The sequence below is a fragment of the Lotus japonicus genome, chromosome 1, assembly GCF_012489685.1.
Source record: "Lotus japonicus ecotype B-129 chromosome 1, LjGifu_v1.2".
Lineage (NCBI taxonomy): Eukaryota > Viridiplantae > Streptophyta > Magnoliopsida > Fabales > Fabaceae > Lotus > Lotus japonicus.
The window spans coordinates 103825099-103844651 of record NC_080041.1 but is presented as its reverse complement, the minus strand read 5'-3'; the positions used below and the strand labels follow the sequence as shown (position 1 = coordinate 103844651).

General features: G+C 35.2%; 1 protein-coding gene and 2 pseudogenes across 2 annotated transcripts; 1 reads left to right on the top strand and 2 right to left on the bottom strand.

The window, feature by feature from the left end:
* Positions 1-3058: 3058 nt before the first annotated feature.
* LOC130716347 (probable receptor-like protein kinase At5g61350) lies at positions 3059-4720 on the bottom strand (annotated as a pseudogene).
* A 1238-nt stretch (positions 4721-5958) lies between these two features.
* On the top strand, positions 5959-11562 carry LOC130728631 (putative disease resistance protein At1g50180). 2 transcript variants are annotated; one of them, XM_057580153.1, is made up of 4 exons: positions 5959-6115; positions 6769-7826; positions 8837-10644; positions 11220-11562. In XM_057580153.1, the coding sequence occupies exons 2-3, from the start codon at positions 6812-6814 to the stop codon at positions 10612-10614; spliced, it is 2793 nt and encodes a 930-aa protein (XP_057436136.1). In that variant the 5' UTR covers positions 5959-6115; positions 6769-6811; the 3' UTR covers positions 10615-10644; positions 11220-11562. The 2 variants fall into 2 exon arrangements, with proteins under 2 accessions (XP_057436136.1, XP_057436135.1); XM_057580152.1 differs by having other exon boundaries at positions 5973-6188.
* Positions 11563-12850: 1288 nt separating this feature from the next.
* Positions 12851-18904, bottom strand: LOC130716331 (receptor-like protein kinase ANXUR2; annotated as a pseudogene).
* Positions 18905-19553: the final 649 nt, after the last annotated feature.

The following is a 19553-nucleotide window of genomic DNA, read 5'->3' as shown; positions in this document are numbered from 1 at the left end:
CTTGAGGGCAAGCTAATCTTAGTGACGCTCGAGGGCGAGCTGTCGTTGAGTATAGTGGTGTGATGACCCGGATTTAGTAGTGTTTTTAGGGTCATTTCTTTGTAGGTTTTGAGTCTTTTTCTTGTGTCTCATGTAGTGTTTCATGCATTCTCATGCATTTTTATCTTTTCTTGAGTCTTTGTTTTGTTTTGGTAATTTTGTAGTTTTATAGGGAGTTTTCTTGCATTTTAAGTTAAGTTTAGGACTTGCATGATTTTCTTTTGTTTTATGAAGGACCTCTTGTGCTAATGAGCTCTTGGAGCTTCTAGAATCTTCCTTGACTTGTTGGTTAGGTTTGGAGAGCAGAAACTGAAGGAGAAAGAAGGCCAATAAGCATGGAATTGATGGAGAACTTAAAGAGGATTGAAAAGAGGAGTTTCAGAAGCCAAAAAGCCCTTTTCAGGCGAGCTTAAGCGCCTAGGCGCTGGGAATGGGCGCCTAGGCGCCAATTAGCTCCAGAGAGCATGTTTTGGGCATGCAACTGGCGCTCAGGCGCTCTGAATTGGCGCCTGAGCGCCCAGAACAGCCCAAACTCGGGAATTTTGCCTATAAATAGGATTTTAGTCATTTTCTTTGGTAATCTTTTGATACTTTGTAAAATTCAGAGGTAGAGGATCATCTAGGAGAGTGAGAGAAGGTTTCCAAGCTTGTAATTCAGGTTCTTAGCCAAGCATGGTTCAGATGCTTCTCTATGGATGGCAGCAATGCAGGAGGAGATTGAAGCCTTACATAGAAATAATACTTGGGAACTTGTTGAACTTCCTAAAGGTCGGAAAGCCATTGACAACAAATGGGTGTTCAAAATTAAACGAGATGGCAACGATCAGGTGGAACGCTATCGTGCAAGACTGGTGGTCAAAGGATATGCTCAGAAAGAAGGTATTGATTTCAATGAAATATTCTCTTCAGTAGTGAGACTTACAACTATCAGAGCAGTCTTGGCAATGTGTGCCGCATTTGATCTACATCTTGAGCAACTTGATGTAAAGACTGGGTTTCTTCATGGAGAACTTGAAGAAGAAATCTATATGCTCCAACCAGAAGGCTTTAATACAACAGGCTGAGTTCAGACCATTGTACGTACTACAAAAGGTTTGATGATAATGATTTCATCATTTTGCTGTTGTATGTGGATGACATGTTGGTGGTAGGCCCCAACAAAGATCAAGTCCAAGAATTGAAGGCACAGTTGGCTAGGGAATTTGATATGAAATACTTGGGACCAGCAAACAAGATTTTAGGCATGCAAATTCACCGAGACAGAAAAGACAGGAGGATTTGGCTTTCTCAGAAGAATTATCTTCAGAAAGTCTTGCGGTGCTTCAACATGCAAGACTGTAACCCAATCTCAACCCCACTTCCTGTTAATTACAAATTATCCTCAAGTATGATTCCTAGCAATGAAGTAGAGAGGATGGAGATGTCTCGAGTACCGTATGCATCAGCGGTGGGAAGCCTTATGTACGCTATGATTTGCACTAGGCCAGATATTGCTCAAGCAATTGGGACGGTCAGTCGGTTTATGGCAGATCGAGGCAAAGAGCACTGGAATGCTGTGAAGAGGATTCTGAGATACATCAAAGGAACCTCAGGTGCTGCGTTATGTTTTGGGGGATCAGAATTCACTATCAGAGGCTATGTTGATTCAGACTTTGCAGGTGATATTGATAAAAGAAAATCTACTACAGGCTATGTGTTCACACTTGCAGGAGGAGCAGTAAGCTGGTTATCCAAATTGCAGACTGTTGTAGCTTTGTCTACTACAGAAGCAGAATACATGGTAGCTACTCAAGCATGCAAGGAAGCTATTTGGATTCAAAGGTTGTTGGAAGAGCTCGGGCACAAGCAACAGAAGATTATTGTGTATTGTGATAGTCAGAGCGCCTTGCACATTGCAAGGAATCCAGCCTTTCATTCCAGGACAAAGCACATAGGAGTTCAATACCATTTTGTCAGAGAGGTAGTAGAAGAAGGAAGCGTGGATATGCAGAAAATTCACACCAAAGACAACCTAGCTGATGTAATGACGAAGCCGATCAACTCTGATAAGTTTGCATGGTGTAGGTCCTCCTATGGCCTGTTAAAAACGTAAGCAGCATGGAACTGGCAAGGTAGAGAAAATTTTGCAGCCTCACAAATGTGGCTTTAAGTGAGAGATTGTCAACAATTATAACTAAATTAAAGTCACAAATTTGTGGCCAAAATTTAGTCAAGTATTACGGCTGTTAAAAGCCAGTATACTAGTGGCCAATTACTTGGTAAATTAGAACAAGTAATTGACTGGAAATGAAGAGATAAGAAGCAAAGCTGGCAGTGAAGAGATAGAAGCAAAGCAATGGCGGTGAAGAGAAGAAACAGTGCAGAGGCGGTGAAAATTTCCTATAAATAGATATGTTTCAATTTGTTACAAAAATCATCCTATAGCTGAATTGTTAGAGAGAATATACCACAATAAGCAATTCAACTTGAATTGCTATTAGAGAGAAAAAATCCAGTGAGGAAAATATTAGTGTTTCCCTTGGTGAGGTTCTCCTAGTGAGTGTTTTCTTGTTCTATAGAGCTGTTGTAATTTCTTCTACATAGTGAAAATCTTTTCTACCGGTGCCCGTGGTTTTTCCCTTATCTGTTGAGGGTTTTCCACGTAAATATTGTGTGTCAATTTCCTACTCTCTCATCTCTTATTTTAGTTGCATGACATTATCCTGCTACTTTGGTACCCAACATTGAGAACGTGTTGCAGCATCTCCGGGTTATGGCTAGTATCATGTGCAAAGGTAGTGGAGTCAATGTGCCACTCTTTAGCAACACAACTTACTACCTAGTAATTTTATTTTTATCTAATACAAGTATCTTCATAGGAGTGTTCGAACATGGAATATCCACGTTTAGATAGAGCTAGCTCTCCGAATAAGGTTTTTTTCATACATGAAACCAGAACCTAAGATCAGTTAAAGCAAGGTAAAATGTATCAATTGATAACCATTAAAAAAATCATGACATGGTGGATAAAAAATGATAATCACCATTCACCAATACTTTTCTAATCATCTACTTCCTCCTGCAGTGCCAGAGCTTTCTCAAGTTCAACCTCAACTTCACCCATTATTGGTCTATCATTCGGTTCCATCTTCAAGCATCTTTTGGTGACATCCATGAATACTGCCAAACTTTCTGGTGCGATTTGTCTCATGAGAATGGGATCAATAATCTTGCCAGCCTAGAAATTTTCCAGAAAGTTATCTGACATGAAACATATGTTCATTTTATCAAAGACTGTCTGCTCGTGATTCGTGCATGCTACTTCAAGGAGAACCATACCAAAGGAATAAACATCACACTTATCTGTGAAGGTATTTGTTTGGATGTACTCAGGAGCCATGTAATCAGGTGTACCTATCAACCAAAGCAATCAAATCATTAGATCTTTTTTTGTCTAACACAGGTATCCTCCACAGCAAGCAATCTTGTTCAAGCGGGGAACATCTAGGTTAGAAAAAAAATACCAATAATGTTGTCGGCTTTAATAGGTTTTGGCTTGGACTTAAAATGCGATCTTTGTAAGGAAAACCCAAGATGTGAGAGTTTAGGAACCATGTTGTTTTCTAAAAGAATGTTTTGGGGCTTTATGTCACAGTGAAAGATGGATCTTCTGGCTCCAGTATGCAGGTAGTGTAGTCCTTTTGCAGCTCCAATGCATATTTCCAGCCTTTTCTTCCAAGAGAGTGAATTTTCCGGATCACTATAACGCAACTGGTCATAAAGAGACCCATTAGACATGTACTCATGCACAAGATTTTTTTCATCTTTGTGGTCACAAAAGCCTATAAAAGAGACCAAATTAGGGTGATGAAGCTGGCAGTTTATCTCAATTTCCTTCCTGAACTTCCATTGGTCTGACATACTTTTCAACCGCTTCAATGTCACTGGATAATCAGCTGCACCATTATGTTTGACAGAACCTCTATATACTATGTTAAAGAATGATGTCCCAATTATTCGATTTTCATTGAAGTTGTTGGCTGATTTCCTAAGTTCGTCCAGAGAAAAGAGATGACATAACTCTTCAATTATTGTTGGGTAGTGTTTCTCAGATGATGAATTTGTGTGCTTTGAATGCCAGCAACTCAGATATTTGAGGAGCATTATTCCAACATCAACATGAGACTTCTGCTCAGCTTGCCAACAAGGGGGAAGACACAGCTGTATTTCAGAACCATACATACAATGCAGCATGAAAGATCAAAGATGAATTGCCAACAAGAGTGAATACAACATAAAATTGAAATCTTCTGCAGAATACTCATTTTGTCTAAACAAGGAAGAACAATTATTGTTGTGCATCCAAACATGCAATTAGATGCAATAAAAGAAACATGGAGATGATAGAGAGAATAAAGAGATCTTGAATATCATACAAGATTTCTTAAGGTTTGGAACCTGATGATATAGGCAGAAACAAGGCTTCAATTTTTCTATTCTGATGCTGTTGCTGTAGTCTTCTCCCCCAGCGTAGTGGCCCTCTTGCTTCGGAATTAGATTTCTCACCCTAGTCTTTTTTAAAAAAATGCCGGGACTACCCTCCGGGACTTAAACCTTTATACTAGTTCAGAGGTTGATGTTTTGGACTAGTACGAGAGTTATAAGTTCGGATTCTTTAATTACAGTTAAAATAACATGACTTTAGTCCAATTGCAGCAAAAATAACATGACTTTAAAATTTAAAAGTTACATAATCCAATTTAAACAAAATTACAATACATAAATAATGTAATGGTGTAGGATGTCTTTGGTGCATAGGGGACTAATATAGGAAGTAAAGGGATTTATGGTGTAGGATGAATGAGTAATGGGGCTGGTGGTGGGGTTGGTGGTGAAGATTAATGGTGGTCAGAGTTTGTTGTGTGATAGGCAGTGATGGTGGTTGAGATTGTAATTGAGGAATATGTCTTTGGTTTGGTCTTAACTTACTGCATTCTGCTGCATTTGGTAAGAGTGATTCAGGACTTTAGGTTTCGGATCAATCCAGGACTATAAGTTTCGGATCTCTCCAGGACTATAAGGTTCGGACTGATTGATAATTAAATTTACCACCCCCTTTTTAAGACGTCCGAGAGTTGAAAAACTGGATTAAAATAAAACTTCAAGATTCGAATCTCTCAAACCAGATACTGTCACAAAGACAGAAACATGAAAATGCAGTGACAATAATATGGGGTCTTGGTCGCGATTCTTGGTCGGATATGGGTACCTCAGTATCGCTTCTGGGTCACACGTATTGAGAGCTCAGTGTCGCGATTCTTGGTCGGATATGGGTACCTCAGTATCGCTTCTGGGTCACACGTATTGAGAGCTCCGAGTGTTGATGTTCTGTTCTGTTCTAAAAGTGAATCTGAATTGATTGTTCTGTTCTAATATTAGCAGAGTCCGAATTTTCAACCTCTGGAGGAGTCTGAATTTTCAACCTCTGGAGGAGTCCGAATGTTCAACCTCTTGATTAAAACACGGAGGAGCAATTTTGGTTTTTCCCCACTTTTAAATGGGATGACAATTCTAAAACAGGGGTAGGAAATCTAATTCCCCTCTTGCTTCCATATTTAGTTCAGTTCTGAATAAAAGAATTAAAAGATGACAACTTCATTGTTACCACTGCCTTAAATGTCTTTTTTCCACAGGAAAAATTATACATGTCCTTTTCAAGAAAATTAAATAAATTATACACATTTGACAGCAAAACAAATTGATAAAAATTTAAAAATATTATGAAAATACTTGACAAATCATTAGGGGTGTAGACACAGAGAAAGAAAAAGAACAAAACAGATGTAAATAATAATTGTGATTTATGATGTGATTTGATAAGAAATGAGACTCGAGAGAAAAATGTGGTGTTTGAAAGATGTACTAGTAATCAATCATCACCCAACATTATTCATTAACATTATAGTTTGTTTAAAAAGTGAGCTGTTCTCAATATATTAAAGTAGAATTCAACGGAGCATCCTCAGCCACCCACACATGTCAGCAACTGGATCCTCTGCCTGAGAGTGAGAACAATTTATTCTGTACTGAACCGAAGGTGATTTCTTCTACAGTTCATAGATGTTCCTGAATCGTTTTCTGTTTCCATGTTATGATCATCTATGGATCTGGTTAAGCTCCAATTATTTGACTTCTACACCTAATTTTCCTGTTCTCCTTTGAGTTTTTATGCTTACAACTACCACTTGCTGTATAATCATGCACAATACTCTCTAAAATAATTTACTTAGCATATACTATTTTTTTACCAAGTCAAAGCTGGTCTGCCTCTGCCTGAGTAGATATTTATTTTGCAATTGAAGTAACATAAGCACAAAATTACACAATAAGTACTTCTTTAATGGATTCTGGAACTTGGATCTGTGGGATAGATTATAGATAGAGGTGTATGGTTTGGTGGTACACAAGACTATTGATATAATCTTCTAATCTTATTGCTTAGATCTCTAGTTTTAGTCTGCTTTTTGTACTTGAAGTTTTAAAATGATGGGAATAAATTGGAAATTGTTTTCTTTTTTTCCCCTAGAATTGAAACAAATTTTTCTGCAAAATCTTATGATTGTTTCATTAATTGATGCACATGCACATTCATATATCACCTACATATAGCTGAATAGAAGCTTGTTATATATGTGTGAGTAAAGTGTCTGCACCAGATGTAATGCTTAGCTGACATGGAGTTTTTTGCAGGTTAACTCATCATTTTGCTGTCGAAGGGGACACAATAATCATAATGGTTGATTCAGTTGTGAACTTTGCAGTTGAAAGGCTTGGCGACCTGCTAATTGAAGAGGCCAGGTTGTTACATGGGGTGAGCGACCAAGTAAAAAAATTGCAAACTGAGCTGAAGAGGATGCAGTGTTTTCTAAGAGATGCTGAGAGGAGGCAGGATGAAGACGAGACTATAAAGAATTGGATATCAGAGATCAGACAATTAGCATATGATGCTGAGGATGTGATTGAAATTTATGCAACCAAGGTTGCAGGTGGCCTAAGCTTTGGAGCCAAAAATCCTTTCTCCAAAGGTAAACATCTTCACAAAGTCGGAACTGAGATTGTATCCATTAACTCTCGAATATCTGACCTCACAAGAAGCTTACAAACCTATGGTTTGACTGCAACAAGAGACAATGAAGAGAGAGCTTTGGAGGCAAAAAGAGAATTGAGATGGTCTTATTCTCATATAGTTGAAGAATTTGTAGTTGGCTTAGATGAGGACATAGAACGAGTGGTGGGATGGCTGGTGAATCAAGATCAGCATTCTCGAGTGGTTTACATTTGTGGTATGGGTGGACTTGGCAAAACAACACTGGCCAAAAACATTTACCATCAGAATGCTATTAGACGCCACTTTGACGGTTTTGCTTGGGCCTATATATCTCAGCAGTGCAAGAAAAGAGATGTTTGGGAGGGAGTTTTACTTAAGCTTACTTCTCCTTCCAAAGAGGAGAGGGATGAGATTGTGAAAATGAAGGATGAAGAACTGGCTAAGAAGTTGTACAAAGTTCAGCAAGAGAAAAAATGTTTGATCATTCTGGATGACATATGGAGCGATAATGCATGGGACATTTTGAGGCCTGCCTTTCCAACAGAAAATACAAAGAGCAAGATAGTTTTTACATCCCGCAATAAAGGCATCTCATCACATGTAGATCCCAAAGGCTTGGTTCATGAACTAGGGTGCTTAAATACAGAAGACAGCTGGGCATTGTTTAAGAAGAAAGCTTTTCCAAAAAAAGATGATCCAGGTAACTAGAAATGTCTTCACTGAGCAAGCTTTTCCAGCTATTAAGATATTTTCTTTTTCTTTTTAAAAGCACGCAGACATAAAAGAAGTAAATTGGTGCTCTCAACATATTCTTCGTTCTTTGGTCCAAGAGGAAGACTCGTTTTTCTGCATCTCTTCATGAAACAACAACAATAAAAGGCTTATGTAATGGATTTTTAAAAATAAAGAGCCTGAAGTATTTACTTGTTATATCTTGAGATAATATTTTTCTTTTTTCTGAACAAAAAGTAGTTGTAGCACATGATGTTTATTAGGTTGTTCTAAGATTGGCCGTTTTTGGAGATGACTAAACAAATGAGTAACCAATTTAGTACATTCTATAGTAAATGCCTCATCATGCCTTTTACTAAGTTAGGTTTGAACGGAACAGTCGAGGATTTCTTTTGTCTGTAGGGTAGAGGCAGATAACCCATCATTTCAGTAAAAGAAAGTATGGATTAGTTTTATTCTAATACCTGTTATATGATTATCTTTTAAATATCTCATAAACTCATTGATCATTAAGCAGTGTTCAGATTTTGATTTAACCTTGATTTTCTTTGCCTTTGTCATCAATATAACATTAAGGGGTGAGTGGGGTTTGGAAGAACTGAATTTTTACATAAGATCAACATTAATAAGAGTTTAAATTTATACATAAATTACAGTAGCTCTTCTATACTCTGTACATTCTTTGTTCATATTTTTCAATCTCTCACTTTGTTAGGAATTGATTCTTGTGAGCTAGTACATTTTACATGAATCTTAAAGTTTGATTGTTCAAGAATTGATGTAGATTTGCGATAATAGCATTTGGCTTGTTTTGAAGGTTATGACCCTCTTTATTGAAATTATATTTGAGAATATGGCTCTTAAAAGAGTTGTGTACTATTTAACAAGGAATCATTTGGTAATGATCATTATTGTAAAGATTCAAAATTGTATCAATTTAAGTTTCTGCTTACCTTGATGCTCTCTTTCTATTTGCAGAGTTCACAATTAGCAATGACCTTGAAAGATTAGGTAGAGACATGGTTGCCAAATGTGCTGGTCTGCCTTTGGCCATTGTTGTGCTTGGAGGGCTTTTGGCTACAAAGGACACGATCAACGAGTGGGAAAAGATACATAGATCTATAAGTTCATACCTAATAAGAGGAGAGGAACGTGAAAGGAAATCAAGATTAGATGAGGTTTTGGATTTAAGTTACCATGATTTGCCATGCCAACTAAAACCATGTTTTCTCTATTTAAGTCAATTTCCTGAAGATTCTGAGATACCAAAAACTAAATTAATTCAGCTGTGGGTAGCAGAAGGTGTTGTTTCATCTCAATATGATATTGAAAGGGATGAGACCATGGAGGATGTTGCTGAACGCTATCTGGCTAATTTAATCAGCCGCTGCATGGTTCAACTTGGTCAGATGGGATCCAATGGAAGGATTAAAACATGTCGACTCCATGATTTAATGCGTGATTTGTGTTTGAAAAAGGCCAGAAAAGAACATTTTCTGTACATAATTGGTGGATCACAGCAAAATGGTACCACTAATGTTACATCTTCATCTAATCCTTCAGATCCAAGACAAACCGATGGAGTTCGCAGACTTGCTATCTTCTTGGATCAACAGGTTGATCAGTTGATTCCATGCAATGATAAAGTGAATCAAAATCTTAGATCTCTTGTCTATTTCCATGACAAAAAATGTAGAGTGGAAAGCTGGGAGCTAATCAAGGGTCTTTTCAAGGACTTCAAATTACTAAGAATTCTTGATCTTGAAGGAATTAAAGGACCAAAGGGACAGTCATTGCCTGAAGAAGTGGGAAATATGTTATGGTTGAAGTTTCTTAGCCTGAAAGGTACTCGTATACAAGTTCTACCATCTTCCTTGGGCAATTTGGAGAATTTGCAAACCTTGAATTTGCAAACTGTAAATAAAGTGAGCTGGGATTCAACTATAGAAATTCCAAATGTAATAAGTAAGTTGAAAGGGCTGAGACATTTATATCTTCCCAATTGGTGTGGGAATGTTACTAATAACCTGCAACTGGAAAATTTGACAAATTTACAAACACTTGTAAATTTTCCTGCCAGCAAATGCGATGTAAAAGATCTGCTGAAATTGAAAAAGCTCAGAAAACTAGTACTGAATGACCCAAGGTATTTTGAAAAGTTCACGGAAAGTTTCAATCCCCCTAATGAAAGGTTGGACTGCCTTCAATCATTGTCCTTAAGGACTGACATGCTTTCATTCCCTGATCAGACAATAGATATTGAAAAATTGGTGCTTGGTTGTCCTTCCCTCCATAAACTGCATGTAGAAGGGCGGGTAGAAAGATTGCCAGAAGCCCGATTATTTCCTCCGCAACTTTCAAAGTTAACTTTGTGGGGTTGTAGACTGGTGGAAGATCCTATGGTAACATTAGAGAAACTTCCCAACTTGAAATTCTTGAGTGGGTGGGAAATGTTTGATGGAAAGAGAATGGTGTGCTCACAGAATGGTTTTCCTCAACTTAAAGTTCTGGCTCTTCGTGGCTTGTCTAATCTAGAGGAGTGGAAGGTGGAGAATCAAGCCATGCCTAATCTTTACCGATTAAGCATATCTGATTGTAACAAGTTAAAGACTGTTCCTGATGGACTAAAATTTGTCACTGGTCTCCGGGAGCTAGAGATCAGATGGATGCCTACATCATTCAAGACCAGGCTTGGAACTGCTGGAGAGGATTACCACAAAGTCCAACATGTGCCATCCATTGTGTTTTTTAACTAGGTGTGCAACTTGAAAAGATTAAAATACCAGGTACATGTTGCTTTCTCAATTTTTTTCTTTCACTGTGTCATCTTGCCATTGTGTATGTTCTGCTTTCTTTTATGTATTTATACATTATTGTTGAGATCCCACATCAACTAGAGATAAGGTCAACATAGAACATATAAAGGCTTTGGCAACCCTCACCTTATGAGCTAGCTTTTGAAGTAGAGTTAAGTCAAACTCAAATTTTAAGATGGTATTTGGGTTTTCCAATTCAATTTACCTGGCCTGCCGCTCCCATGGATTTCCAATACAATAAAAAAGTCTTATAATTCCCGCGCTCCAGATGTCCATTACTCTTCTGAGGGTGAGGGGGGTGTTGAGATCCTACATGGACTAGTTCAGCAGCACTCGTCATTATTGATTATAGATAATATGGTGTCTTCTGATCTATATAACTGACTCCATTTAGTAAGATAAAGGTTCAGCACTCGTCATTATTGATTATAGATAATATTCTCCGAACTATCATTTTTTTATATTAAATGAAATGGAAGTAATTTTGTTATAACTTGGTTTACTCAATAATTTCTGCTTACAATGTCTTGTATTCCTTTTTCCAGCCAAGCAGAAGATGAAGTTGAAAAACTAAAATTTGTAGCAGTATACCTCTCAGCCAAGCTTCGATGTATTCAGTTGGATTTATTTAATATGCTTTTTCATATGTTGGATTGTTCGTGAAAGGGATTTCCTTTGGCTTTGATTGTTGTTGTTGTAATTCAAAACTTGTAAAAGAGTAGCAACACTAATATGTGTGTTCCTCTCACAATCTTTTCATTGTTCATCGCTTGGGCATACTCGAAATAATACTTGTCTTGTTAGAGGTATGGCCCTGAGTCTAGCAGATATTCTCATGTCACATGACGTTATCATGTAAAACTTTGTGTTTATGTTTCTTTTCATTAATTATTGCAGGGTCTCACTTATTTAATATGTACGAAAAGAAAGGTACACACAATATTTCAACACGGCACTGTCATGTAAAGTTTCCAGGCGAGAGGATCCACATCCATGATATTTCATTTAGCCATATGATGCATTCGAAGTCATTTTAACGCCTTCTCTTTGATTACAATTATTTGATACTGACAATTTGTTACTGAGAAAGAACGAGTTCTGGGCCAATTTAATGGAGAAGGGAACTGAACATAAATACATGATCCATGAAAATGAGATCCTAGTAAACAGGTAAAAAGAGTTAGTGTGTGTTTGGAAAATACAAATGGATCTATGTCTAGTAGGAATCCACATCAAATTGAAGCAACAATGAGCTGCTTTTGGAAAGATGGATCCACATCTACTGTATTCAGAATTGAAACCAAACATGCCCTTAATTAGTCTCCACATTCTGTATGACTGTAACATGTATGATTTTAGTATGGTATAAGGACTTGAACTTTCAAATTTTATGACATCAATTTTAAAAATGATAAGCTTCATGGCTTCAATAATAATGTAATGATTCTATTTCTATGGATAGTCTTTTACTTATGTTTGTTCCATGAAAGTGACAATTACTGAAACGTTCCTAATGTATTGCTATATGATTCCTTAGCTCAAATTGAAATTGATGTCAATCTAGTGACCTTTTTTTTCTTCTAAAATAAGCTATTGGCCATTTATTGAAATTCCATGTTGCTTTATTCAATGAAGAAGACAGAGTGATTGCATGACAGTGACATAGTGAAAATAAACAGCCAAGGTCTGGAAATAGAGTCATTGCATGACAGTGACATAGATTGAAGAAAAATAATTATCTCATTTGAATAAGTATGTGTGTAAGTAATACTAATCCCAGATTGCACCAATCACTTAAGTACAATTAAGGGTTTAAAGTTGAACTTAAGGGCAATCTTTCACCATATTGACTCTTAAAATGTCATTCTAGTACCTAGTTAAATATCGAATGAAAAAATATGTATTTATTTTTTAAAAGGCATAGGAAAATATTCAATACTTAATTTGTACAGAAGGATTAACAAGACTGGTCTAAGCTGGATATAGATTTATTCTTAAATGGGAGACTTCAACAAAATATCATATGCTTGAGGAATTTTGTCAACAAACCAAAAACAATAGAGGAACAAGTGAAGAGTACAATTTGACAAGACATAAACTAAGATCAACAGCAACAACATCGGCGGTGAGATTAATAAACTACCGATGAAATCAGCAAAGAAAGAAATATGACATATGCACCCATGAAATCCGTATGTTCCAGATAGAAGTTATCTATTCTTCTTGCTGAGGTTGAGTAATGCTGGTTTCTTTGGCATTTTCTGCTTCTTGTTGCAATGTCAAAGCATGTTCAAGTTGTATCTCCACTTCACCCATTATTGGTCGTTCATCTAGCTGGTTCATTCTTCAAGCACCTGTCTATGATATCTATGTACACCGCATAACACTGTGGTGCAATATTTCCTGCAAGAACCGGATCAATATCGTCTGCTCGAAGCCTAGACATCTATATACTTTAGAAAAGAGGAAGGTTGTGAGCCCCACTTAGCTGATTTGACACTCCAAGAATAACTCTCACCCAACCTCCCTCTTTGCTTGACAAGTGTCAATCCCTCCTTTATTCTAAGCAATTTATTACAAGCCTATTTTCTTTGATTTAAGTAGTGAGGCCCATCATTGACAACCTTGATTTTGCTTGATATTTTTTAATGCTAATTTTTTTTATTTCATTTAAAATATAAATTAGAATTGATTACATTAAAAATATAAACCGTGAAATTGAATTCGAGATTCAAATTCATACAAGTTTTATTTTTGAATGTTACAAAATTCAATACCGATATTAATTATGAGGATTGGGAATGTTCAAATTTGAATCAAAATATTCTTTTAATATTGTTTTAATTAGCATTGATTGCATTTAATGCTATCGAATTTGAGCATGTTCGAATGAAAAAAAATTCAAATTTAGTCATCATATTCAAATAAAGACATTGGAATGAAAAATATATATTTTAAATGAAAAGTCAATGGAATATTCTTTTCACCTTTAGTCATCGTTAACCCTAATTTCAACTCAACTATATATACTCCCTTAAGCTGTCCCTCTCCTCCATCATTCCATCTATTTTACAACACTTGATATATTTGAAATTAACCTTTGTTCTCATTGCTGCTAGAATCGACAATCTTGCCAAAATCGATGCCTCCAAAGAGAATTTGACTATTGTTGCAAAGGTGAATCGTTTATGGCTAAGTTCGAGCTTATATGGTTCAAAGCTTCCCTTTTCGATGGATATGATTCTTATGGATGACAAGGTATAGCATTTTTTTAATTACTCACCCTGTTTTAACATCAATTTTTTATGGTTGGCAAATCTCTTATCTTTTTTACTTTTTAATTTCCAGGGTTGTAAGAATCATGCTTCAATTAGGAAGACTCTGATTTATTGATTTCAATATTTGTTAAGTGAAGGACGCGTATATCAGATTCATGCCAAGTGAAGGACGCGTATTTCACGCTTTCTCCATCTTTACTAAGACACTAGCTGCGGGAGAAATTATCTTCTGAAATATGAAATTAGTTGAATAAATTTCTCCATCTCTACTAGGCATAGCCCACAAATTTTCTGGTATGTGAAATTAGTTGAATAAATTTCTATCTGTTCTATTTGATGACTAATTTCAACTGTAGTAGTTTCACCAAAAGAACATTGGTGCTCACATTTTAATATTTTCTATGGCTTTAGTTTATAGCAATGAGAGTTGGTGTTCAACATGGAATATATTTGTTGACACATGTCTGAAGCATGTGAAGCCTTCATAATTTGAATAAGAGGAATGCATATATGGATTTTTTAGTTCACATTTAGTTTCAGGAAAGCATTTTGAAAGCTTAATTTGATTTTGGTTTCTGTTTAGTCCTACTACTCTTGCTCTGCAGACTAAAAGTATTGAGAGTCCTAGGTGCAAAATTTTCAGCTGATTTTGTTGCAGGAACTCTAGCAACTGGATCTAAATGTCCGCTAGAGTTTGTTTGTTCCTGTAGATTTAGTGTTAGTGTGTCACTGAAGTTTATCTGTTTCTATTTATCTCTTTTCCCGCACAAACTTTAGAGACAAAGTTGGGGATACAAAGGTTTGGCTTTGCTCATATATGCTTTTTATTTAGAAAATTGAATTGGTATAGTTGAGACGTTCAATTGATATATCTAAATATGGATATTTCACTTTCGGATATGCTTTGTCTAAGTTTTTTTTCTTCTACGGATATCTGAAAAACTTCTCAAATTTTCTATCTTTTAGGATTTTCCTATTTTAAGAGCAAACACTAAGATTATTTATTTCTTTATTTGCAAATACAAGCACACCACCTTCATACTTTTTCTTATGTTGTTTCTTTCATGGTGAAATTGTTTTTGTGAAATCGTCCTGGATGAATATAACCATCACTTGAATTGAACTGAGGGTGTTTAAGCTACAGATTAGGCAAGGAACTGGAGTTGAAATAGAGAAGTCATTGAAGTGGTGAAGAGAAAATACATTGAGGATTATGAGAGTGCTTGGCTTGAAGGAAAGAGTTTGGTGCTGACAGACTGACACCATTGTAGATGAAGATTTTTGGGGTTTAATGAGCTACAAGGAAGATTTTGTAAAATTGATGAAGTTATTTAATAGTGTAAAACAATAAATTTCAGTAATTGGCATTAAATATTTTCACTGAATGCAGATTTAACGGTGGGAGCCTTGACAGAAGGCATTCACCTCCATGTTAGGGACTCTTTTCCTTTTGTGTGTTTCAAGGTATAAAAAAGATGTGAATGAATTATTTACCCCCATGTTAGGGACATGATAAAGGTTGAATGATGAATTAATGAACTGTAGTAGTATCTCTTTTTTACAGTGTTTGTGGTGCTTCCTTTTTACCGTGTCTGTTAGTGATGCTATTTAATTTCTGATGCTATCTAAATTGAGGAGCTGAAAAGGAAAATTGTGCTACTTGGGGAGTTAGAAAAATAAACAGAGAGGATGTTAAAAGAATAAACTGGACAGTGCGTTAATAGAATATTGAATAAACTAATAATTGAAAAATATATTTAAATTAATGTTATAATTTTTGGATTATATATCTATCTATCTATAAAAATATTCAAATGAGAGGAGGTTAGAAGAATAAACTGGACAGGTGCATTTTCCACAAGGATTTGGCTGAAGTGTCCCTTCCTCAACAAATGAAAGTTTATTTTTCATTTGATTGAAAATATATTTTAATAATTTCTGTGTTTTATAAGTATTTTCAAATTTTAGGAGCGTGTCCATATTCAAAAATCTTATTAGTAATTTTTTCTTTTAAATGATTTTTTTTTCTCCTCAATTGAAAGGAAAAGTTCTCCATGCATCGCATACCAATCACATAATGTCGTAAGAGCATTAAAAATATTAATATATAACATATTTTTATTTATGTTTAGGTTACAGGGTGTAAAGCTCATAGGGGCAATATTTTAAATAAAAAATACTTTAGTGTAAGAAAAAGAAGCTTTAATATAATTTTAGTTTTTTTTTAATGATTCTATAAATAATCTTAAGAGCAAATATATATTTAAGTGTGAAATTTTAATAATCGAAATATGTTATATAATATTTTTTTATTTACGTTCAAATTACCCGGTAAAAAACTCATACGGGAATAGACTTTATACAATATTATTTTCAAATTTATAAATAACTTTAATATAATTTCACTCATTTTTCATAATTATTTACTAATGTTAGATGTGTATGTGAATACAAGTATTTTCTTATTTCTTAAGTGCATTGTTTTCTTTATCAATCGTGTGAAAAAATTATGTGCATTGAACAAGTAAAAATGACCCAAATTGATTGACAGTGAATTTGCTAAAGTAAGGTATAGGTACATGTCTAAAACACAAGAGAAAATTATCCATGCAGGGTAAAGAGTTAATACATATTATTTTTTTTTATGTTTAAATTACAATGTTATAAGTTCTAATGGGGAAGAGCATTTTACATGATAATACTTACATGTAAAAATTAATAGAAAAATAAATTTTAATAATATTGCTTTATTTTACAATGTAGTTTCATATTAAAAGTGTTTTGCATAAAAATAAAGTCTACTATTATTTTAATTTTTTTCAAATTACAGGGCAGAAAACTCTCATGAGGAAGAACATTTTAGCACAAAAATGCTTTAATGTTAAATTTAATAAGAAAATAAAATTTCATATGATTTAATAACATTTTTCATACTTATTTTGATAATTTCAGGAGTAAATTTATGTAAAAAAAATTAGATTTTGTGTCGGTAGTATTTCATATATTATGGTGTGGTATTGTTTTATTTTATTTTTTTACAAAAATGATAGAACGGAGAGAAAATACACGGCAGGGCACCAGTGGCTCGCTAGAGAGGCCAGTAGAGGCTCACTCCTAGAAGGAGCGTCGGGGAATCTCACCGAGGAGGGTTGCCTACCAATTAGGATTTTACTGACCCTAGGAGGATTAGAACCCTCGATCTTTGGGAGGTGAGAGCTAAATCTAGAACCTAAAGTCAGTTGTGTCAACCCATGTTGGTTGTGGTGTGGTTTTATTGAATACTCATATTTGTCATATTTTAATTCCATCAAGTTAAAATCTCAGCAAAATCGAGTTTTTAGCATATCAAATTTGTATAAACCTATTTATTAGTCCATGTCCCAAATACAAGAGAAAATTCCAACGTGCAACGCACGGGTAAAATAATAAACAAAGTGGCAAGAGACATGATTTTATATACACATCAAATTCCTTAATCTAGGGAATTTATGATTTTATAATCAATTTTCATCCAAATTGTGCCAACCCATTTTGGTTGTGGTGTTGTTTTTTGGAATACTCATATTTGTCACATTTTAATTCCATCAGGTTAAAATCTCAGCAAAATCGAGTTTTTAGCATGTCAAATTTGTATAAACTTATTTATTAATTCATGTCTCAAACACAAGAGAAATTTTCGTCGTGCAACGCACGCATTAAAATCACTAGTAATGTAAGAAGGAAGCATACTGGTAATATCATCTGAAGATTCTGAACCGTTATTGGATATTTCAATTTCTTCATTTGGTTGCTGCTGCTGCTGGTACACACGCATGGCATCTCCTTTATAATTGTATGCATTGTCTTTGTACACAACACTTCCAATAGAAGCATACCAAATGAAAAAACATCACATTTATATGTAAAAGTGCCACTCCGCATATACTCAGGGGCTGCATAACCGTACGTACCTGGTAACTATAAAAGTATCAAATTAATTAATTACTTGGTAGATAAAATTAATTCTTTTGCACTAATTTTTTTTTTTGAAAGCTCATTGCTCTAAACTTATAACCAGAGTTTTAAATTACGATCCATAACTATAATTTAAAGTCCCTGCAATGACACTGTAATTGCGGCCGTTTTAATCTGCTTTTGTCTGCAATTTCATAATGCGGCCGCAACTGCAACTTAAAATCCTGTTTATAACTAAAATTGAAAAAAAAAAGTTACCACGAACGGCTAATTCAATTGGTTTCGATTTTTTTCGTGTATAACGATTCCGGTAAGGAGAGCCCAAAATCGGGGAGTTTGGGCACCATATTCTCATCCAAAAGAATGCTAGAGGCTTTGATGTCACGGTGAAAGATGGTGCGTCTGGCTCCAGAGTGAAGGTAGTGCACCCCACGAGCTCCTTTGCAGATCTCTAACTAACCTCTTCTTCCATGAAAGTGGTTCCCAATCATCATTATTCAGTAGATGATCATCGAGGGATCTATTGGACATTTACTCGTAAATTAAACAATAATCTTCTCATCTTTGTGGAGGTAGAATCCGATAAGAGTGATCAAATTAGGATGATGAAGCTGGCAGAGCAACTCAACTTCATTATTGAACTCCTTCAGTCCCCACCACAAAGAAGAATTATTCATTTGCTTCACCGCTACTACTGTAGTAGCAACATGATCAAGTTGAAGAAAACCTTTGTATACTTTACCAAAACCTCCTTCTCCAATTACATTATTTTCATCAAAGTTATTGGTTGCTTTCTTAAGATCAGCAAGAGAAAAGTGATGGCACAACTCTTCTATTACTGTTGGGTATGGCCTCTGGGTATGTTTCTTGACTTTCTTCAAATCCAAAAACTTGAGAAACATCCTTCCACTTTGAGACACTCCTGTTTTGGTTACCTGTCAATAGAACACGAAGATTCAGCTATATTAATTGACTTCAATTATCACAGCTAACTTTACCTTATAATACATCATGTCATCATCAACTAAAGAAAGCGTACCTGAAGAAGGAGAATGTAGAAATGGGAAAACTGTTGTTAGGATTCAATCACCTGGGAGATCGGGCAACATTCAACACTCGATTTTTTGGGCATAGAATATAGTATACTACTTTAGTGATAAAGTTGGCGCTTTCGAACCACTTTTGACCCATATGATAAATTTTTTTTTTTGAAACATAAGCGTGATTATTCTTAAGTGGTTACTTAAGCAAATGCTGCTTATAAAAAAACTTAAGCACATGCTAATTTATAAACATGGAGCATAGTGTATATTTTTTTTTTGGTATTAGAGTCGACGGAAATGTGATTTCACGAATTCAATCTATTATATAAATAGAGGTCCTAGAATTTCTCACGTTAATGCATATCAAAGAATCAGAATTTTGACACGATGATTTTAATATAAATCCACATTGAGTTCTTGAGTTCGCTATAAAATTTAAATGCACATTTTTTAAGAATATAGTATTAAAAATGTTTACTGAATTTTTCGATGAAGAAAAAAATTGTTTACTGAACATTCTTTAACAATATAAGTTGGTGTTGTGGAAAGTGCGTCTTAGTTATTAGAAACACTAATGCTATAGTGCATGATATCGTGTCATCTA